Source organism: Primulina eburnea, chromosome 9 (genome assembly GCF_022965805.1).
Source record: "Primulina eburnea isolate SZY01 chromosome 9, ASM2296580v1, whole genome shotgun sequence".
Taxonomy (NCBI): Eukaryota; Viridiplantae; Streptophyta; class Magnoliopsida; order Lamiales; family Gesneriaceae; genus Primulina; species Primulina eburnea.
In genome coordinates, this window is record NC_133109.1 from 4,447,112 (window position 1) to 4,471,782 (window position 24,671).

The following is a 24,671-nucleotide window of genomic DNA, read 5'->3' on the forward strand; positions in this document are numbered from 1 at the left end:
TAGTTCGAATCAGAAAAGAAAGATAGTGTCAGAAACTTACAGTAATGGATTCGGTGTTCAGTCTGATGATTGAGACTGTATTGTATTCGGACAGATAGTTGAGACATAGACATATGAGATCAGTTATAACAGAAATGTCAGAAATGTATTGAAATGTTGGCAGAAATTGTACTGATATGTCTAAATCGCTAACATAAAAGATAGAAAGATAGAAATCAGAAGATTTATTACAGAATTGTATAGTTCTAAATAGAAATGGGAGTACATTTCTATGGCTTTCGTAATGAAATTACCGCCATTTTCTACAGATTGTGATATAATATGATTGTGATTGACAGATTGTTCAATCTATAATCTATTAGTTTGTACAAGATAACGTACAAACATGACCAGATGACATAGATCGATGTCAGAGAAGTGGTCAGAAAGATCAGAATGCCACAGTAGACTATGTCAGATTGTGATTTTGCTTGAGATTGTATTCGTGACAGAATGTATCACGAGCTTTCTTCTAGATTGTTTTACAGATTGGCAGACTGTCAGAATGTATTATCCAGATATTAGAAGATTTTTATACAGCTTTAGTGCTGGATGTTAGCACTAATTGATATGACTTATTATCATGAAGTGAGAATAGCTACTAAGACAGTTCAGAAGAACAGATGTCATAACCAACATCGGATGATGATGATTGGTATTTAAGGTCGAGGATTGAATATGTCCTAGATTGAGAGCAGCAGATTTAATGATGGTTGGCTGTATTGAATCATTATAAAATATGGAGTGGTTTATACGGATGTTGTTGGAAACTGAATTCTGGAGTTTGACAAAACATAAACCAATCAACTAAACCAACTAATACATGAAAGCATATTCGGCAGCTGAACATTCATGTAAGGACCGTGTATCGTATTATCGTAAATCCTACGTGATTATCGATAATTTATGAAATTGTCATATGATTATGTATTTGATGTATATTATGACAATGAAATTGAGAAATGAATATTGTATATAAATGGATGTTGTACGAATTTGATTTGAACGGCCGAAGCGCCCGAGATTTAATTACTGTCATCAGACGTTGATTAATTGATAAAATTGAGGTTATAGGAACTCAAATGAAGAAGCAGGGCATCGTTAAAATATAAGCCAAGATGTTGTACCGAACATCTCAAGATGTTGGACCAAACATCTCGCGCCCGAACGGTAGAAAAGGACCGCCCGAGCGCCAATTTTACTTCTGGGGCAGAATGTTTGGCGCCCGAGCGGTAGATTATTACCGCCCGAGCGCGAAGGAGATGTTCGGCTGAACATCTCGACAGAAACTGCCGCGCCCGAGCGGTAAGTTTTAACCGCCCGAGCGCGAGAGGCGGTGAGATAAGCTTAAATTCTTCTCTTTCCTTCCTCCGATAGTTAATCTCAACAATTTCGAGGGAACACGAGAGATTTTCATTTTCTTTTGTATAAATCGACTTCGAAACGCCGTCTAAACGCGAAACAAATTATATATTTGTTATCTGCACGTCGAGGGCTTCAGACTGAGGTAATTTTCTTCTGGTTTCAGCAGCTTTAAATATCACAGTGCTGGAATAGCATGTATTTGAAGTTGAATTTCTGATATGTAGTAGAATATCCGACAATAAACTCGTATTCGAAGTCGGAATTGAATTATGATATGATTTTGATTTGATATGAATTTTTGAAGTTTCAAATGATATTTGAAACTCATATTATTGATTTTGAAGTATGTTATTGATTGAAATGAATATGTTATTGATGTAGATAGAGTGTTATATCAATATCTTCAGGCTACATCAACTGGAACGAAGAATTGAGGTATGTTGCGACCGGGTAACATACGACATGTATCTGTATTATATGATATATGTCGATTTGATTGGATTGATTGGATTGGAATACGTGTCTATGTGCCTATTTGTTGATTTGATGTGGCATACAAGACATTGAGATTGGAGTGTCGATGTATAAAATAAATGTTTTGTTAACACACATCATTTTATGCATACATCGATACATGACATGCACGTTGAGCTATGATCCTTGGATACCCTGATATGATTTGATTGGATTCCGGGGTTTGTGAACACAATGCTATGTTTGGTATTACATGACCCTTAAAACATAGACAATTGTGGCCCCATATGATTGGATATGAGATGTGGGATTGATGGCGCTTCGTCGACGCTATCATATGTGTATTCCCATATCGGCCGGTGTGCCAGCTCGAGCATTGATTTGATTTGATAGCGATTCGATTGATTCTGACATGTGCTCAGTGGATGGGCATTTGACCCTATACCTCCACGACATACATGCATTGCATACCATATATCATTGTTTAGATATCTGTGGTATATATGATTGGTTGTTCCATACGGAGCTTTGCTCACCCCCAAGGGGGGCTGTTGTTGTCTTTGTGTGTGGACAATGGCAGGTACTCCAGGATATCAGGAGACCGGAGAGGGTACTTCTGGAGGGAGCCACAGCTTGGGCTGAGGTTTATGTTTATGTCTTGTTCCCAGTATATGTATATATATATCTATATACCGGGGCATGTCCCGAGGATAGGAGATGTTTGTATGTGATTGGTTTTGATTATGTGTGGGCGTGTTTTATGTTTTTGAATTTAAATACTATTTTTAGTATTTAAATATCAGAAAAGATATTTTGGGCTCATTGTAAAGAAATTTTAAACTCGTTTTCCGCTGTGATTACTTAATCCTAATCAGATTGTGTTGTAATAACGATTAGGAGCTAAGGGCCCCACACAGTATGGTATCAGAGCATAGCTGGGAATGCTCTATTGAGTCTTGTGTACACTTGAATAGGCACAAATGAACTGTGCGTATGTGTTTGACTTATTTGTATTACTTGCTCTTATGTGCTTTGATTTGAGTAAGTATTTGATGAGATGATGATATGAGATGATGAGATTATGAAATTGATATTGATCTGTGATATTCATCATTGATTTGTAGATGGATCACACAGATGAAGTTGCGAGTAGTAATACTGAGAGGATGGTTGGACAATTTGAAGGATTGTCCATGGATGTTGTGATGGCCCGATTCCAGGATCTGAAACCACCGAGGTTCTTTGGCACCGAGAGTGCTGAAAGAGCTGAGGCCTGGCTGAAGGACATTGAGCATTTGTTTAATATTGTTGAGTATTCTAAAGCTCGGAGACTGAAACTCGCTTTATATCAGTTGAAGGACCGAGCTAAATCTTGGTGGGAAGCCGCTGAGATTGGATTGAAAGAAGCCGGGACTGAAGTCACATGGGATGTCTTCAAGGCCCAGTTTTTAGAGCAGTATTCTCCTCCTTCTTATTATACTGCACATGAGAATGAATTTAATAATCTGCAGCAGGGAACGATGTCTGTTGCGGAGTATGCTTCAAAATTTTCTACTCTGTTGAAGTATGCACCTCACGTGGCTGGGAATGCGAGGGCAAAATATAACAGGTTTGTAAATGGTTTGCATCCTGTTTTATATACATATGTTGTTTCTGGATTGCCTACCAGCTACGCAGAGGCAGTTGAACGAGCCAAGGCAGCCGAGGCTGGACTTAGGAGAGGAGGTCCACAGTATACTCCTCCACCACCGGTGTCAGCTCAGCAGCCTACTTTGCGACCGAGGGGTAAGAAGTTCAAGAAGACTGGCTTTGCTTCTTCGTCTTCTTCGAGTTCAAGTGGATCACAGCGAGGGAGTCCTATGATTGCTCCCTATTGTAGTCATTGTGGCGGCAAACATACTATCGAGCAGTGTCGAGGTATGTCTGGTACTTGTTATCAATGTGGGCAGGAAGGCCATTTCTCTCGAGTATGTCCGAACAGGGGTACGACTTCTGCTCAACCCCAGCCAGGATTTAGAGGTGGCCCTAGTATGATGAGACCTTCTGTTCCTGTTCCATCTTTTCAGCAGTCTAGTGTCCCACGATATCGAGGACCGGGTGGTCAGAGTGCCCAAGTTCCTCCTCAAGTGAGAGTGTATGCCATGACTGAGGATCAGGCGAGAGAAGCTCCTGGTGGCGTGATTGCAGGTATTTGCACGCTTTGCGATTATCCTGCACGTGTTTTATTTGATACAGGGGCATCTCATTCATTCATATCTCATGTATTTGTTGCATCTCACGATATTGAGTGTACCCCGTGGTATGATACTTTGTCGATAGCCACGCCAGCAGAGAAGATTATTTTGTCTGAGAAAGTTGTGCATAATTATGTATTGATATATGAGGATAATGTGATATTTCTGAATCTGATTGTCCTCCCAATGCACGACTTTGATTGTATTGTTGGCATGGATATCTTGATGACAAATCGAGCTACTGTTGATTGTTGTCACGGAGTGGTTCGATTTCGACCGATTGATGGACCTAAGTGGAATTTTTATGGCAAGGGTTCCCAAGCCAAAATTCCATTGGTATCTTCTTTGGAAATGTCTCGATTGTTGACTAGCGGAGATGAGGGTTATCTTATCTACGCTATTGATGTTTCGAAGAAAGAGCCTTCTTTATCTGAGATTCCTGTGGCGAAAGAGTTTCCGGATGTATTTCCCGATGAGATTCCTGATTTTCCTCCTCATCGAGAAGTTGAGTTTAGTATTGATCTTGTACCGGGAACTGCGCCTATATCTAAAGCTCCTTATCGCATGGCACCCCTGGAATTGAAAGAATTGAAAGAACAATTACAAGATCTTCTCGATAAGGGATATATTCGACCGAGTGTATCACCTTGGGGAGCTCCAGTTTTATTTGTTCGAAAGAAAGATGGTACTATGCGAATGTGTATCGATTATAGGCAGCTGAATCGGGCTACTGTGAAAAACAAGTACCCACTTCCGCGTATTGATGATTTATTTGATCAGCTTCAGGGTACTTCAGTATACTCGAAGATTGATCTTCGTTCTGGGTATCATCAAGTACGAGTTCGAGGCGAATATGTGCCCAAAACTGCTTTTCGTACGAGGTATGGCCATTATGAATTCTCGGTTATGCCTTTTGGTCTTACGAATGCTCCTGCTATCTTTATGGATTTAATGAATCGGGTCTTTCGAGATTATCTTGACCGATTCGTTATTGTATTTATCGATGATATTCTCGTGTATTCGAAATCGAAGAAGGAGCATGCTGAACATCTGAGACTGGTACTTCAGACTCTTCGTACTAGTCATCTGTATGCCAAATTGTCCAAATGTGAATTCTGGATGGACAAAGTGGTATTTCTGGGCCACGTCATTTCGAGACATGGCATATCTGTTGATCCTTCGAAGGTCGAAGCGGTATTGAATTGGCCGAGACCTACGAATGTTCCTGAGATCCGTAGCTTCATGGGTTTAGCTGGATATTATCGTCGTTTTATTGAGGGATTTTCGAAGATAGCTAAACCTATTACTCAACTGACACAGAAGAATCAGCGATTCATTTGGTCAGATGAATGTGAAGCTAGTTTTCTTGAATTGAAGACGAGATTGACCACAGCACCTGTGCTTACTATTCCCTCAGGTACCGGAGGATTTGTGGTTTGTACAGATGCGTCTGGTAAAGGGTTGGGCTGTGTTCTGATGCAACATGGCAAAGTGGTTGCTTATGCGTCTCGTCAATTGAAATCTCATGAAACACGTTATCCTGTTCATGATCTCGAATTGGCTGCCATTGTATTTGCTTTGAAGATCTGGCGCCATTATCTGTACGGAGAAAAGTTTGTTATTTATTCGGACCATAAAAGTCTGAAATATCTCTTTTCTCAATCTGATTTGAATATGAGGCAACGCAGGTGGATGGATCTCTTGAAAGATTTTGATTGTGAGATTCAATATCACCCTGGATCGGTGAATGTTACTGCGGATGCCTTGAGTCGTAAAGTGCATGATTCTGTTTTAGCTTCTATCAATGTCGCCAAGGTACATGAGGATATATGTACTTCTGGTTGGACTTTTCACTCGAATTGGAATTCTGTCACTGTATCAGCATTGTAAATTGAGCCGAATTTGATATCAAAAATACGAAAGGCCCAACGAAGCGATGCTCAGATCCAAAAGTCGAAAGAACTTGTATCTGCTGGACATCAGTCTGGATTTCAAATTTCTTCTGATGGTTCTTTACGACTTAACGGTCGGCTGGTAGTTCCTAATGATACTGATTTGAGATCTGCCCTTCTTCGAGAAGCACATTGTAGCAAATACAGTATTCACCCTGGAGGTCGGAAGATGTATTTGACATTGAGACCTCAATTCTGGTGGAGACGTATGAAGAAGGACATTGCTGAATTTATTTCGAAATGTCTTGTCTGCCAGCAAGTGAAAGCCGAGAGAATGAAACCTGGAGGATTACTCCATAGTCTTGAAATCCCGAAATGGAATTGGGAGCATATTGCTATGGATTTTGTGACTCATTTACCTCGTTCGCCCAAGGGCTGTGATGCTATTTGGGTGATTATTGATCGGCTTTCGAAATCTGCACATTTTATTCCGTATGAGCGGACTTATCCTTATAAGAGAATGGCCCGTTTATACATTGAGAATGTTGTGAGACTGCACGGTGTGCCAGTCTCAATTGTATCTGATCGTGATCCCAGATTTGCTTCTAAATTCTGGGGTAGTTTCCAAGAAGCAATGGGTACGCGTTTGGCTATGAGTACTGCGTATCATCCTCAAACTGATATCAAACTGATGGCCAGACTGAGCGTACGATTCAGACTTTAGAGGATATGTTGCGTGCTGTTGTGATGGACTTCAGAATGGGATGGCAAGATGCCTTACCATTGGTTGAATTTTCATATAATAATAGCTTTCAGACGAGTATCGGTATGGCTCCGTTTGAAGCTCTATATGGGAGACGATGTCGATCACCGTTATTCTGGGATGAGATTGGTGAGAGACAATTGACTGGACCTGAAATGATACAGGAAATGAATGATAAAGTTCAGTTGATTCGGCAGCGGATGAAAGCTGCTCAGGATCGTCAAACGAGTTATGCGAATAAACGAAGACGACCCTTGGAATTCCAGATAGGTGACAGAGTATTTTTGAAAATATCTCCCTTTAGAGGCACTGTTCGATTCGGCATGCGAGGGAAGTTATCTCCTCGATATGTTGGTCCATATGAGATTCTCGATCGAGTTGGTGATCTTGCGTATCGATTGGCATTGCCACCAGCTCTATCTGCTATTCACGATGTGTTTCATGTTTCTATGTTGAGGAAATATGAACCTGATCCATCACATGTACTTGCACCTGACGAGGTTGAACTTGATCCTTCTCTTTCCTATATCGAACAACCTGTTCGTATTATGGATCGAAAGGAAAAGATATTGAGAAATAAATCGATTCCTTTGGTACGAGTGCAATGGACACGGCATGGTGTTGAAGAATCAACGTGGGAACTGGAGAGCAAGATGCGAGATTCGTATCCTCATTTATTTGATTCTACGACATCTGTTCCATTGTATTCGATGTATTCTGATCCTTTTACTGATTTTAGTTTTGATATGTACTATAACTGGTGACATATGTATGCTTGCCAATGTTATGTATATAATGATATTTGAGATTTCGAGGACGAAATCTTTTAAGAGGGGGAGAAATGTAAGGACCGTGTATCGTATTATCGTAAATCCTACGTGATTATCGATAATTTATGAAATTGTCATATGATTATTTATTTGATGTATATTATGACAATGAAATTGAGAAATGAATATTGTATATAAATGGATGTTGTACGAATTTGATTTGAACGGCCGAAGCGCCCGAGATTTAATTACTGTCATCAGACGTTGATTAATTGATAAAATTGAGGTTATAGGAACTCAAATGAAGAAGCAGGGCATCGTTAAAATATAAGCCAAGATGTTGTACCGAACATCTCAAGATGTTGGACCAAACATCTCGCGCCCGAACGGTAGAAAAGGACCGCCCGAGCGCCAAAGATTATTACCGCCCGAGCGCGAAGGAGATGTTCGGCTGAACATCTCGACAGAAACTGCCGCACCCGAGCGGTAAGTTTTAACCGCCCGAGCGCGAGAGGCGGTGAGATAAGCTTAAATTCTTCTCTTTCCTTCCTCCGATAGTTAATCTCAACAATTTCGAGGGAACACGAGAGATTTTCATTTTCTTTTGTATAAATCGACTTCGAAACGCCGTCTAAACGCGAAACAAATTATATATTTGTTATCTGCGCGCCGAGGGCTTCAGACTGAGGTAATTTTCTTCTGGTTTCAGCAGCTTTAAATATCACAGTGCTGGAATAGCATGTATTTGAAGTTGAATTTATGATATGTAGTAGAATATCCGACAATAAACTCGTATTCGAAGTCGGAATTGAATTATGATATGATTTTGATTTGATATGAATTTTTGAAGTTTCAAATGATATTTGAAACTCATATTATTGATTTTGGAGTATGTTATTGATTGAAATGAATATGTTATTGATGTAGATAGAGTGTTATATCAATATCTTCAGGCTACATCAACTGGAACGAAAAATTGAGGTATGTTGCGACCGGGTAACATACGACATGTATCTGTATTATATGATATATGTTGATTTGATTGGATTGATTGGATTGGAATACGTGTCTATGTGCCTATTTGTTGATTTGATGTGGCATACATGACATTGAGATTGGAGTGTCGATGTATAAAATAAATGTTTTGTTAACACACATCATTTTATGCATACATCGATACATGACATGCACGTTGAGCTATGATCCTTGGATACCCTGATATGATTTGATTGGATTCCGGGGTTTGTGAACACAATGCTATGTTTGGTATTACATGACCCTTAAAACATAGACAATTGTGGCCCCATATGGTTGGATATGAGATGTGGGATTGATGGCGCTTCGTCGACGCTATCATATGTGTATTCCCATATCGGCCGGTGTGCCAGCTCGAGCATTGATTTGATTTGATAGCGATTCGATTGATTCTGACATGTGCTCAGTGGATGGGCATTTGACCCTATACCTCCACGACATGCATGCATTGCATACCATATATCATTGTTTAGATATCTGTGGTATATATGATTAGTTGTTCCATACGGAGCTTTGCTCACCCCCAAGGGGGGCTATTGTTGTCTTTGTGTGTGGATAATGGCAGGTACTCCAGGATATCAGGAGACCGGAGAGGGTACTTCTGGAGGGAGCCACAGCTTGGGCTGAGGTTTATGTTTATGTCTTGTTCCCAGTATATGTATATATATATCTATATACCGGGGCATGTCCCGAGGATAGGAGATGTTTGTATGTGATTGGTTTTGATTATGTGTGGGCGTGTTTTATGTTTTTGAATTTAAATACTATTTTTAGTATTTAAATATTAGAAAAGATATTTTGGGCTCATTGTAAAGAAATTTTAAACTCGTTTTCCGCTGTGATTACTTAATCCTAATCAGATTGTGTTGTAATAACGATTAGGAGCTAAGGGCCCCACAATTCAACTAAAATCAGTTGACACAAACTGATCAGTAAAACATTCAGCCGAATATATTAAAGCTTCTCGACTGAAGATACCTCGGGAAAGATCATTCAAACAGACAAAAAGACATATCAGACATCAACTGAATGTGGAAAGCCGCACTGCATAGAACAATGTGTTTCGGCTATCAAGATTTATACGCCGTCTTGCAATAAATGATGAAGCGGCAATCAAGAACATTGTCCAAGAAATAATAAAGTGGCAATCAACGGATACGAGAATTCAAAATTACCGTTGAAAGAGAAGTCTATAAATATGACAAAAGAACAGTTGACAAAGAAACGCTATTGAGCAATCTTAAACTTGCCATTACTCTGTCAAAATCTCTGCTCACTCGTATCAGATCTATTCGTAGCAATCAAGGCTACATATTGAGCAAATTAGCACTGTGAAATATTGAAAATTCAATTAAGTGCTATGTTCAGTTACTTACAGAGATTATTGTATTATACTAAGAGTTTCAGTTCAGGCAATAGATAAGTCCTAACTGAAGTGGGTCTGTACAAGCGTTGTACTCGATCAAAGTCTTTTAGTAAATATCCTATCCTTGAGATAGAAGGGGTGATGTAGGAGTTATTCAATTCTCCGAACATCCATAAACATACGTGTCATCTTTACTTTAGCTTTTCATTTTCAGTTAGATATTCTATCTATCAAACCGTTTATTTTCCGCAACTGCTTATTCAGTTTAACTGGTTGATATTGACTGACGGGATACTTAGTTCAGTTTGTAACAAGACTGAACTATCTTTTTCGAAAAACATTTAAATTCCTATTAGTGTTTATTCAACCCCCCCTTCTAAACACTAATTAGCCAATAACCGATCCTAACAGATGTTGTGTAACCAACATGGCAAGATTGATTTTGTCAGAATTAAATTGAGAAGTATTATGATAATATACTTCATGAAGTTTTATTCCAGATTTGAAATCAGAGATTGATACAAGAAAGAGATTTCAGAATGGATTCGGTAGGATGAGAGTTTTGATCTAAAACTCTGTATACATTTTTTTTCCGATATATCTGAAGTTATTACCTGTGAGTTCGAGGACGAACTCAGATCTAAGAGGGGGAGAAATGTAAGGCCCAAGAATCTAATTACCGTAATCTGAAATGATTTGGGTATAATTACCGTAATTTAAGATTAATCTGGAATGATTTATTGATCAATTGACATGATTGAGGTTATAGGAACTCAAATGAAGAAGCCGGGCATTGTTACATTATAAGCGAAGATGTTCAACCGAACATCTCAAGATGTTCGGCCGAACATCTCGGCGCATATGCGCGAGATAAGTCGCGCATATGCGCGACCTGTCCAGAAGGATCGGCGCATATGCGCGACGTAGAGGGCGCATATGCGCGGGAGGGACAGTAGGTTCAGCGCATATGCGCGAGAAGAGTGGCGCATATGCGCGCGTCATGCAGCCTGAAATTGAGCCACTTGGCTTCGTGCATGTACGTGTATGTATTTATATATATATATACATGAGTCTTCAGAAGATAAGAAACAAAGGAAATCGAGGAAAGAGGGAAAGAAAAGGGTTCTAAGCATAGACTTGCGATTTTTATAAAATCCGTCCTTCTGATTTTGAATCTGACTGCGGTACTGAGTTCCTATCGACGTAGGCTACAACTGGATGTAAGTTTTACTACGTTTTAATATGATTTGGAATTATGATGTTGTTGAAATTGAATACAAGTCATATATGATGTTCTTGACATGTTAGACATCATAGAATCGAAGTCAGATTACGAAACGGACTGATTATGGAATTGTTATGAATTTTGAAGTTGAATTGATATCAGAATGGTATTATATCGAGTATGAGATGTTAGAATTAATATCAGATTGATGTGGTATTGTTGGGTATATCGATATTATACCGTTATGCCATCGATATTGAATTAGGTTGAGTATTGAGTAGAACAGATTTGATTCGAGTGGTGTATTGATATTATACTCCTCGATATTGTTCTTGTCAGATTGAGTATTGACAGGCTTTGAGTTCAAGACTTCGACAAAGTCAGAATAACAGAACGACATGTATAAATTAATGTTGAGTTGGGATTGCACAACTCGAGTAAGGTTTGACTCGAGTCTCCCTAAATCACATACTTAGTTATTACATTGATATTTGTAATTGTTGAGGATTGATGTTTGTAGTCTATTGATTTATAGCAACTGCATATATGGACTGCTGAATTGTTTAGTCATTGGCTGAGTCGCCTAGTCACCGACTGATTCGTCTAGCTATCGGCTGTTTCGCCTAGCTATTGGCTGATTCGCTTATTTATTGACTGATTCGCTTATTTATTGACTGATTCGTCTATCTATTGACTGATTCGTCTATCTATTGACTGATTCGTCTAGCCATCGGCTGTTTCGCCTAGCTATTGGCTGATTCGCTTAAATCTTGACTGAGTCGTCAATTCTGTGGCTGTTTCGCCCAGACATCGGGATCCCTAGGTTAGAGTTGAGTCGAGTCTGAGATGACGCGTTATTTGAGTCGAGTTTGAGTCTGAGTATGATTCATTGTTTGATATTGATTTATGTTCTGATTTGATACATGTTATGAATATTTGTTATTATGCTTTTATATATGTTTTTATATGATTGCACGTATACATTGTTTATACTGGGATATTCATATCTCACCGGAGTTATCCGGCTGTTGTCTTATTTTGTATGTGTGCATGACAACAGGTGGGGCTGGATCAGGGTCAAGAAGAGGATGAGAGAAGATAGATAGCGTGGAGATCCGGGCTTTGCAGCAACTTAGGATTCAGCTTTGATATATAGTTGAACCTAGTTTAATTGTGTAGATAACATAAGAATTGTATGTTCATGTTTAATATGTAATTTGAGTAAATTACATTACGTTTCCGCTTTGTATTTTAAAAAAAAATTTAGACCCTGTTTTATAATTGATTAATTAGTCCCAATGATGATTAAGAATTTGATTAGCATCCGGGTCCCCACACCTATCCTCCCAATCGGGGTAACTGTACGTCTTATTCCTAGACTTCGGTCGTGTCTGTATCGAATGTCTACAATCGGAGGAAATCTGCTCCTATGCGTCGATACACCGAACGTCTAGTTTTGACAACTCTGTCAATGACACTTCTATCTCAATGCTTGAATATAAATCTATAAACAAAGCATGATCATATCAAAAGATTTGCATATAAATCTATAAACAAATCCAAATCAAAATCATATCAAAGAAATCAATAACAAGTCTAGTATGTGATTTTGTTGGGAAACTCCAATCAAGTCTGATTCGAGTCTTGTCTTCCCACAATCACATGAATTATACCTTTCTTGCACAATCTGTGTTGTTGTTGAAATCTCGATGTCAAAGTCGTCGGTACAAATCTGGAATGGTAATGTATAAATGCATTTTATCAAGATCCAATCTAAAACCATTCCCATACAACTCATATTCAATCTCGGTATAAATCAACGGCGTAACGACGTATCTCTCAATACCGATCAACTCAATACAAGATAATCAATATCCACAATTCATCATTCTCTTCATAACATAAACTAAACTCTGAAATCTGAACATATTCACTCGTATATATGCTCAAATTCTCAAACAATCGCATATTATATCCTTTTTCTCAATCTGTTTGCGAATACGCGATGCTCATAATCTCAAGAACACTATATAATCATCATATCATAATTTCCTCGACATCTAAACTTCAAACCATGTTGAAATTAAAAGAAACTTACATATTCTTGTAGCCCTTATCGCGAGGAACTCAAATCTTAACTCGGAATGAAAATCGGATAGCTAGATCTTGCATAAGATAACTTTTAAGATGAAAGAAACCTTGTTTCTTTTTCTGAACTCTCCCTCGGTTCTCAGCTGGTGAAGGAAGAAAGAATGCAAGACAACACATCATATATGCATGACTAGGGCAGGTGTCAGTATTTTTCACGTTACACGCACGACCGCGGGTGCGGTAACTCCAAGAGCGCGGGTGCGCTGTGCTCTCGGCAGCATTTTCATTTTTCTAAATTCATCGACCGCGGGTGCGGTCATGTTTGCACCGTGGGTGCGGTCTGGTTCTTACCGCGGGTGCGGTCTCGAAATGTCAAAAACCTGCACCCTACTGGACATCTACCGCGGGTGCGGTCTCTCCTTGCACCGCGGGTGCGGTATGGCTTCGGCCTGCCTTCAAAAATTCTCATTTTTATATTGTAGTCAAAACTATAATTTCATATCATGCATTCTTACATCTTCCGAATCTCATATTAATGACGACTAATAAATCAAATCTCAAATCTTATACCATGCATACTCATATATTCCGAGTATTTCGTCAATAAAGACTAATAAATCTCGAGCCTTACATTTCTCCCCTCTAAGAAATGATTTCGTCCTCGAAATCGCAGGCATTCTATCAATCATACATGACAAGTAATATAATCAAAATTGAAGAATTACTTACATCAAGTAAATAACTCGGGATGTCTCTGTCTCATATCCGCTTCTGTCTCCCAAGTTGCTTCTTCGATGCCATGTCGACTCCATTGGACTTTCACTAGCGGAATAGTCTTCGTTCTGAGCTTCTTTTCTTTCCGATCAAGAATCTGTATCGGTTGTTCAACGTAACTCAACGTTTGATCAAGCTCAGCTTCGTCAGGATGAATGACATGAGAAACATCAGGCATGTATCTACGCAACATCGATACATGAAACACATCATGTATTCCTGATAGAGAAGGAGGAAGAGCAAGTCGATAGGCTCGATCGCCAATCTTCTCAAGAATCTCATAAGGACCAATGTATCTCGGAGACAACTTTCCGCGTTTGCCAAATCTGACGACGCCTCTGAAAGGGGAAATCTTCAAGAATACTCTGTCTCCTTTCTCGAATACCAATGGTCTACGTCTGATATTGGCGTATTTCGCTTGCCTATCCTGGGCTGTCTTCATTCTTTTCTGAATGATCTTCCCCTTCTCAGTCATTTCACGGATCATATCAGGGCCAAGTTCTGGTACCTCTGCGATGTCATCCCAGTACAGTGGAGATCTGCATTTCTTACCATACAAAGCTTCAAACGGTGCCATCTCGATGCTCGTCTGATAGCTATTATTGTAAGAGAATTCGCAAAGAGGTAGGGATTCTTGCTAACTAGTGCCAAAGTCTAGCACTACGGCTCTCAACATATCTTCCAAAGTCTGGATAGTCCGTTCTGACTGTCCGTTCGTCTGAGGATGATAAGCAGTGCTCAGGTGTAAAGTCGTACCTAAAGCCTGCTGTAAACTGTGCCAAAAGTGTGAAGTAAATCGTGGATCACGATCTGATACGATAGACTTCGGCACACCATGTAATCTGACCACCTCTCTGACATAAATCTCTGCCATCTGATCATGACGATATGTCGTTCTATATGGAATAAAACAAGCTGATTTTGTCAGTCGATCAATAATGACCCAAATCGCATCACATCCTCGGGATGATCGAGGTAACTTCGTCACAAAGTCCATGGAAATGTGATCCCATTTCCATTCTGGAATAGAAAGACTCTGAAGTAATCCTCCGGGCTTTTTCCATTCAGCTTTCACCTGTTGACAATTCAAACACTTTGACACAAATTCGACGATATCTAACTTCATCTGTTTCCACCAGAATTGCGTCTTCAAGTCATTATACATCTTTCTGCCTCCAGGATGAATGCTGAACCGACTACAGTGTGCTTCTGACATAATCTGTTGTTTCAAATCTGAAACATCTGGCACTACAAGACGGTTATTCACATATAGTACCAAATCATGTACCTGGTATTCTGAAATATGCCCTGCTCTGACCATATCAATTGATTTCTGCACATTCGGATCACTTCTCTGCGCTTCTTTGATTCTCATAATCAAGTCTGGCTCCACTTGAATCGAAGCAATTCTCAAAGGTCTATTCACTGTGTCAAATGTCAGTCTAGACAAACAACAATTTTCTACTAGATTCGAGACACCTATCGTCGATAAGGATAGAGAACATACCTTTCGACTCAAGGCATCTGCTGCTGCATTTGACTTCCCTGGATAATACTTGATCTCACAATCAAAGTTTTTCAGTAGATCAAGCCATCTGCGCTGCCTCATGTTCAACTCTGACTGAGAGAACAAGTATTTCAAACTCTTGTGATCGGAGTAGATCTAAAATTTCTCGCCATACAGATAATGACGCCATACCTTCAATGCAAATACGATAGCCGCCAATTCAAGATCATGAATTGGGTATCGAGTCTCGTGTGGTTTCAGCTGTCTAGAGGCATATGCTATCACATGGCCTCGCTGCATAAGAACACACCCCAGCCCTCTGTGAGATACATCACAATATACAACGAAATCGCCTGTACCTGAAGGAATCATCAAGACAGGTGCACTAGTCAGCTTCTTCTTCAACTCTAGAAAACTAGTCTCACAGTCTTCAGACCACATAAATGGCATATTTTTCTGTGTCAACTGGGTAATTGGCTTCGCAATACTGGAGAAATCTTGAATGAATCGTCTATAGTATCCTGCTAGACCCATGAAACTGCGTATCTCTGGCACAGAAGTCGGTCTCGGCCAACTGATCACAGCTTCAACTTTACTCGGATCCACAGAAATACCATCTCCAGAAATGATATGACCCAAGAAGACAACCTGTCTCAGACAAAACTCACACTTGGACAATTTAGCATATAATCTTTCATTTCTCAGTGTTTGCAACACAATTCTCAAATGATAGGCATGCTCATTCAAATTCTTAGAGTACACCAAGATATCATCAATAAATACAATCACAAACTCATCCGAGTATCTCTGGAAGATGCGATTCATCAAACTCATAAATACCGCTGGAGCATTTGTTAACCCAAAAGGCATGACAATAAATTCGTAGTGTCCATACCTGGTTCGAAATGCTGTCTTCGGTATATCAATGTCTCGAACTCTGAGTTGATGATATCCTGATCTCAAATCAATTTTAGAATAGATGGATGATCCCTGCAACTGATCAAATAAATCATCAATGCGAGGCAAAGGATACTTGTTCTTTATCGTTGCCTGTAATCTATGCATAATCTCATTGATCCATCTTTCTTTCGAACGAATAACACCGGAGCACCCCAAGGAGACACACTCGGTCTAATGTATCCCTTGGCCAGAAGATCTTCTAATTGTGCTTTCAATTCTTTCAATTCAATCGGTGTCATTCGATAAGGAGCTCTCGATATTGGAACAGTACCAGGCATAAGATCTATACTGAAATCAACCTCTCGAGCTGGAAGTAGCCCTGGAATCTCGTCGGGAAACACATATGCAAATTCTCATACCACTGGCAACTCTGCCAATGCCGGGCTCGATTTCTGTAAGTCTACAGAATAAACAAGGAACCCTTCTGCTCCTTTCTGCAATAATCTACTCATAGTCAGAGCAGATACCAAGGGAATCCGAGATCTGGAACCCTTGCCGTAGAATTTCCACTCTTCTGTCATTTCAGGTCTGAATCTGACGATCTTGTGGAAACAATCTACTGTGGCTCTGTACTTGGTTAACATGTCAATACCCACTATACAGTCAAAATCAGCTAACCCAAGTACGATACAATCTAGCTCAATTTCGTGCCCTTCAAACTGTAACAGACAATGTCTAACTGAAGTTACAGATATCAGACCGCTTCCTAACGGAGAAGTAATGGACACTACAGTAGACATCGACTCGACAGGCAAAGAATGCAATAATGCAAAACGTTCAGAGATGAATGTATGCGATGCACCTGTGTCTATCAACACATATGCAGGATAACCGCAAAGAAACAGTTACCTGCGATGACATCGTCCTGGTGCCTCCTGCGCCTGCTCCTCTGTCAGCGCAAACACCCTAGCCTGCTGTCTGGGAGGTTGACTCACTGTCTGACTACCTCCTGGTCTCTGCTGGGTCGGTGCTGATGGCGGCTGGAAGGAGTGTACTGACGTCTGTCTCTCCATCTGTGGCACTGATGCTGATGACCCGACACTCTGGGATCTCTGAGCGCCTCTCTGGGGACAAACTCTGGCAAAGTGTCCCGGTTGCCTACAGATGTTGCAGCGTCCCATAACTCCTTGACACTGTTCCGTGGCATGTCGCCCTCCGCACGAACTGCAATAAACGCCACTATAATCTGAACCCTGACCTCTCTGTCGGGATCCACTGGAGCTCGATGAACTGCTCCCTATTTTCTTAAACTGCTTACCCTTGGCCTTCAGAAATTCTTTCTTGCCACTGCTACTGCTTCCACTATCAAATCGAGGAGGAGGTGGTGGAAATGATGCGGCGGCCGGTGGCTGTCTCTGACCCTGCACACTATAGGAAGCCCCTCGCTGCCTAATCAAGCCAGCCTCTGCTCCCTTTGCCCTGTTCAGTGCATCAGAAAATGTATTGGGTCGCCCCGTGTTCACTAAAGTGAAAATATCTGGATTCAAACCGTTTATGAACTGATCAGCTACCGCCTCGTCATTCCCTGCTACATGTGGTGCGAATCGAAGCAAGGAAGAAAACTTGGCAACATACTCCTCGATGTTCCATTGCCCCTGTCTCAAGTTGGCAAATTCTGCCCCCTTGTCTTTGCGGTATGACACTGGAAAGAAACATTGATAAAATTCATCTTTAAACACTTTCCAAGTAATGTCAATACCTCGATGTTCTAGGGCTCGTTTCGCAGTCAGCCACCAACTCTTTGCCACGTCTTGCAACTGATAGCCAATCAGCTTCACTCTACGTTCGTCGGTGTAGGCAAGTGATTCAAAAAGCATCTCTATGTACGTCCAGCCAACTTTCACAATCAGCTGCATTCTCAGTGCCTTTCAAAGTCGGGTGTCGGAATGACTGAAACCGCTTCAACAGAGTCTCCATTGGTGTAGCGGTCACGTCCATCTGAGTACCAGACGTACTCCCTTGTTCTGGCACTTGTCCTGCAGCTGGTTGTGGTATCCTTCTAGGCGGCATATCTGAATATCAAACAGATTAATACACAGTCTATATAATCTGTCTCAGCCCTCTTCTGATCATGTAACTCTGATCGAGAATCAGTTCTGATTCAGGCTTGTACAATCATATGCTGTAAATCAAATCAGATAATACAACAACACATAATATGGAAAGCAATAATCATGCTAGTATATCAAAAGCAAGGAAGATGACTCGATCTACCCCGCTCATTCTACTCTATCTCAGTCTACAGAACCTACTGCTCTGATACCACCTGTTGTGGGGACCCAGGCTCTAACTCAATTCTTTTTGGGATTAAATGGATCTGTGAGAAAATGTGGGTCAAATTTTCGCTTTTTAACATTAATTCAAATGTATATAAACAAACACAAAGTCTGTATTTATTTATTACAACACACATAATATACATATCTCGTGTTATTCAAATTCTACAAACCAGTCTTTAAATACATTACATTTCAAATGTACAAACTACTAGTTCATCTGCCATGCCCGAGATCACCACGCTATGTCCATCTCTCATCTCTGTCGCGACCCAGATCCTGTCCCTACCTGTTGTTATGCACACATACAGACATAACAACAGCCGGAAACTCCGGTGAGAACAAATCCCAGTATAAAACATGTATACATGCATATGCATAATAAAATCATAAACACAATGTCATGCATGTAACATAATCATAGGTCCCATAGTCTATGAAACCAATTTATAAAATCATGCAATGCAAATCAAATAATGTCTCGACTCAACTCGACTCTACTCTAGGGATCTCGGTGTGAATAAGACGTCATTATCTGTCACCTACCCTCCCAATCGGGGTAACTGTACGTCTTATTCCTAGACTTCGGTCGTGTCTGTATCGAATATCTACAATCGGAGGAAATCTGCTCCTATGCGTCGATACACCGAACGTCTAGTTTTGACAACTCTGTCAATGACACTTCTATCTCAATGATTGAATATAAATCTATAAACAAAGCATGATCATATCAAAAGATTTGCATATAAATCTATAAACAAATCCAAATCAAAATCATATCAAAGAAATCAATAACAAGTCTAGTATGTGATTTTGTTGGGAAACTCCAATCAAGTCTGATTCGAGTCTTGTCTTCCCCACAATCACATGAATTATACCTTTCTTGCACAATCTGTGTTGTTGTTGAAATCTCGATGTCAAAGTCGTCGGTACAAATCTGGAATGGTAATGTATAAATGCATTTTATCAAGATCCAATCTAAAATCATTCCCATACAACTCATATTCAATCTCGGTATAAATCAACGGCGTAACGACGTATCTCTCAATACCGATCAACTCAATACAAGATAATCAATATCCACAATTCATCATTCTCTTCATAACATAATCTAAACTCTGAAATCTGAACATATTCACTCGTATATATGCTGAAATTCTCAAACAATCGCATATTATATCCTTTTCTCAATCTGTTTGCGAATACGCGATGCTCATAATCTCAAGAACACTATATAATCATCATATTATAATTTCCTCGACATCTAAACTTCAAACCATGCTGAAATTAAAAGAAACTTATATATTCTTGTAGCCCTTATCGCGAGGAACTCAAATCTTAACTCGGAATGAAAATCGGATAGCTAGATCTTGCACAAGATAACTTTTAAGATGAAAGAAACCTTGTTTCTTTTTCTGAACTCTCCCTCGGTTCTCAGCTGGTGAAGGAAGAAAGAATGCAAGACAACACATCATATATGCATGGCTAGGGCAGGTGTCAGTATTTTTCACGTTACACGCACGACCGCGGGTGCGGTAACTCCAGGAGCGCGGGTGCGCTGTGCTCTCGGCAGCATTATTTTTCTAAATTCATCGACCGCGGGTGCGGTCATGTTTGCACCGCGGGTGCGGTCTCGAAATGTCAAAAACATGCACCCTACTGGACATCTACCGCGGGTGCGGTATGGCTTCGGCCTGCCTTAAAAAATTCTCATTTTTATCTTGTACTCAAAACTCTAATTTCATATCATGCATTCTTACATCTTCCGAATCTCATATTAATGACGACTAATAAATCAAATCTCAAATCTTATATCATGCATACTCATATATTCCGAGTGTTTCGTCAATAAAGACTAATAAATCTCGAGCCTTACAGCAAAACATCTCTTTCATTTAATTTAAAAAAATTACATATGAAAAAACTATAATTTATTCACTATAAATACTAATCAATTTCTACAATTATATTAAATAATTATAATTTATAAGTTTAAAGAATGATAGCAAAGAATTCAACTGTTTTTTCATTTTTTTTATAGTGTTTTAATCAATATTGAAAATAAGTTATTTTTAAAATAATAATACTATTTATTTTCAATAACATTTATTGTAAATTTTTTAACAAAATTAGAAAGTTATTTTTAAAATAATAATACTATTTATTTTCAATAACATTTATTGTAAATTTTTAAACAAAATTTGAAAGATATTTAATTAATATGAAATAAAAAAAATTAATAAATGGACAGTGAGATCCATAAATAATGAAAGTTGATATTCAATGAATGTGAATGTGTATTAATAATGAGAAAATGTTAATATAATGATTATGTGGCTCGCAGACCTCATACTTTTTGAATAGATGGAAAGTTAATAACATAAATTAATGACTACGGACGCGGACACATTTAAGACGAAAATGTAAATAGGGCTAGTTTTGTCATTGCATCTTCTTCAGGGTTTTTAATTTATCTATTTATTCAGTCTCTTCGAATCCCTTCCAAATTGCTAATCACCAAGCCGTCTCAGTTAAACCCTAGAACCCAAATCTCTCGGGTGGTAAATCCCAGCTACCGTAAGCTTTTTCTTCATTTACATATAAGTGGGTAATTTATAGATTATTTTTTTTGTATGATTTAGGATTTTTCCGTGTTAGAAATGGCGACAGTACCTGGCCAGCTGATATGGGAGATCGTGAAAAAGAATAACTGTTTCCTGGTGAAGGAATTTGGGAACGGAACCGCTGGCGTGAAATTCAGTAAGGAGCCCAATAATCTGTTTAATGTTCACTCCTACAAGTACTCTGGTTAGTTTTTCTTTTTAAGTATTATCATTGCTAGTTAGCTGCATTTTCCGTATTTCTAGCTTTGTTCTATTCGAATTGTGATTCAGTTGTTTATTTGAATGTTGAAATGTGATTTCTGATCTGGGAAAATGTTGAGAAAAGTTCAATTGGATTTTTTTTCGTATTTCTGCAATACCTTTTTGTGGGAATTTGGTGGATTCTGTTTAGGGCAAGATTTTTTATTTTTGCAATCTTTTGTTGTCTGTAAAGTGAAAGTGAGATGAACTTGCAATATGTATCTTGGTATTAAACGGACAACTGAGATTATTTTTATTGCCTACTTATAACCGCCGTACATTTTTTTCCGGGCACGTTCGGGTTTCATTTAAGTCTCTCTTTGTGCAATTTCAAGGTTTGATTCAGCGGTCTAATATCACGTGTCTTTTGGTTCATGCTTTGTGGAAGAATGTATTATAATGTAGTTTTTTGGTAACTTTGTCAAAGGATCTTGCTGAATTTTGAGCTTTTAAATTCTCTCTTTTTTCTTTTCTGAAAATTATAAGTTGGCTGTGTTGTGATTCTGACCATACATCTGGTTGAGTTATCATATTGAGAATGTGTTTTATTGATGCATTTATATTGGATTATGTCCACTTGATTATTATGATTTGTAGGGTTGGCGAATAAGAAAACTGTGACCATCCAACCAGGCAAGGATCAATCAGTGTTGTTTGCAACTACGAAGACCAAGAAACAGAACAAGCCTGCCCATTTGCTTAACAAGTCTCTCATGAAGAAGGAATTCAGCCGCATGGCCAAGGCTGTATCGAATCAGGTATATGAGCCCCATTGCTAATGTGGTATTTTCTGTGCAGTTTTAATAATTTGTTTTTTGTGTTTCTGATTTGCTATGTATCTTCCTAGCAAAAATACTTTGGAGTGTGGTATTTGAATTTTTTTGGTATTACACTAGTCAAATAGGTAGCTCAATCTCTGGATTACTATTTATTGCCTTGTAAAAAGTGCATTATGACTCTTTAGTATAGCCCTCAATTTTTTGGTATTACACTAGTCAAATAGGTAGCTCAATCTCTGGATTACTATTTATTGCCTTGTAATAAGTGCATTATGACTCTTTAGTATAGCCCTCAATTTTTTGGTATTACCTAAGTTAATATGTATGGTTTATCTCTGCATACTCTTTTCTGCTTCTACCCATTCTTAGGCAGTGTCAAACCTCACATATTTTTAGTGCATGAGCCACTGATTCTATTTTTGGGCTACCCGTTGGGGAATTTAATCGAATAAGCGAGCTAGATAATCTATGTGATGACCATTATCTAATAAAAATGTTAATGATATGTTACGTGCCTGCGTTTGGGATCGTGTTATGGGTCGTTGGACAGTGAAATCTTTTCGTTCGGAGTAGAATTCCTGTCTTTTTGATTTACGCCCTTGACGACCTATGATTAGTTGAAGCGTTGGGGCTCGAGAGAACAAGAGAACCACCCGATCTTGAAAAGTAAACTTTTATTGATAATATTTTTGATGAGCATCTCTTTCTCCCAAATCCCTACATATACTAATGATGCAATCCCCCACAACTGAAAGAAAATCCTACCAAATTTAAAAGATATGCTGAAATCTCAAAAACAAGGAAATAGTAAAACAAGGAAATAATTATCTTTGCCAACTAAGGAAAAAATCTTCTTGCTCCTCAACTTTTAACCCTAAATTTCCCATGTATGAAACGTTGATACCTCTTGGGCTCGTCCTCCCCATTCTTGGGCTCTTTCTCCACATTGTTGTCCACAGCCCCTTCTCGCGTCGTCTTCGCGGCTCGTGACAGCTGTGTTCTAAAGTTTACATAAATCATGAGTTTTACCCCTGGTTGTGTAGTAATTGAATCTCTTGCTACAGGTGGCAGATAACTATTACCGGCCCGATCTAAAGAAGGCTGCTCTTGCTAGATTGAGTGTCGTGAACAGAAGCCTTAAGGTTGCCAAGTCTGGAGTCAAGAAGAGGAACAGACAAGCTGCTTAGGTCCAAGTAGGTAAAGACTTGTTTTACTTTGCTACATCTGAAAATGGGGTACTAGTTTTTCCTAATTCTCTCTTTTACTCAAACTTCTCATCAGGCGGATGTCATACTTTGGGGACTCAAGTGGAGACCACTATCTTTCAGGCTTATTTAATGTCTACATTTCCCTTAGTTTGCAAGTTTTTATTGGATTTGAAATTGATGGTTTTGTCTTGGCTATTCATTGCTCAAAATATTGATTGAATCATGGAATGAGTTTGCACTTGTTTTTTATGTACTTGAGTTTTGGAGCTTACTTGGTTTCTTTGCCTGGTTTGACATTGGACGGTACATTATGCTTTGCATATAATATACACATGCACCTACAGGTATTGGTTCGGCTCGATATCTAAATACAGATCATTCATATTTTTATATATTTTTGCCATTTCTCCTGAACAACTTACCCAATGGATTTGAAGCTAGTAATTTAAATCTGTATTAACAAATCTCTTGGTTTATTTGGGTAATTCATTTGTCAATGGATTTTAAATCGTTGACTAGTAATTTTTTGGGTCAAATTTCAGATTCATCTCATTAGGTCATTTCAAGCTTACTATTTCATATGATATTAATTATAAAACTTAGAAAAAAATTACTTTTCAACAAATTGGATAATAAAAAAATAAACTAATTAATCCACTTCTTCAAATGTTCAGTACACATTTTTCTCCCCGGTCTGTAGTCTGCTCAAAGTGTTTGCTATGTCGCAATAACACCAGTGATTTTGATTGTACCTCTTTTGCGGCTCTTTAATCACCTTTGAAGTATCTTTGCACTCCGTAAAAGCGGAATCTTATCCTACGATTGAATCGGGGGGCAAACGACTACGAAAAGAAAGTGTAATCACCCAAAAAAATGCAGAAATACGAAATTCTTAAAGAGGGAAAATGAGAATTTACCCTCAAATTGTACATGATTATCATACTTATAGATATAAGGGATGTGGTCTTTGAAAGGTGCGAACCTTTCTTGGGCTTAATAATAAGCCTAATCATGATTCTCGTATGTAATTTAATGGGTATAAGTCCCAA

The 24,671-nt window shown here is 39.0% G+C and overlaps 1 protein-coding gene across 6 annotated transcripts in view; it reads left to right on the forward strand.

The window, feature by feature from the left end:
- LOC140841152 (large ribosomal subunit protein eL28z-like) overlaps positions 1–23,871 on the forward strand; it is a 29,404-nt gene extending 5,533 nt beyond the window's left edge. The window contains exons 3-6 of one of the 6 annotated variants that reach the window (XM_073208367.1): positions 21,414–21,579; positions 22,233–22,393; positions 23,479–23,611; positions 23,696–23,871. In XM_073208367.1, the coding sequence (XP_073064468.1) occupies positions 21,414–21,579; positions 22,233–22,393; positions 23,479–23,601 (450 nt within the window). In that variant the 3' untranslated portion in view covers positions 23,602–23,611; positions 23,696–23,871. Of the gene's footprint in view, positions 1–21,193; positions 21,349–21,413; positions 21,580–22,232; positions 22,394–23,478 lie in introns of those variants that run through there. The other 5 variants (XM_073208368.1, XM_073208369.1, XM_073208370.1 and 2 more) reach the window with 5 other exon arrangements.
- Positions 23,872–24,671: the final 800 nt, after the last annotated feature.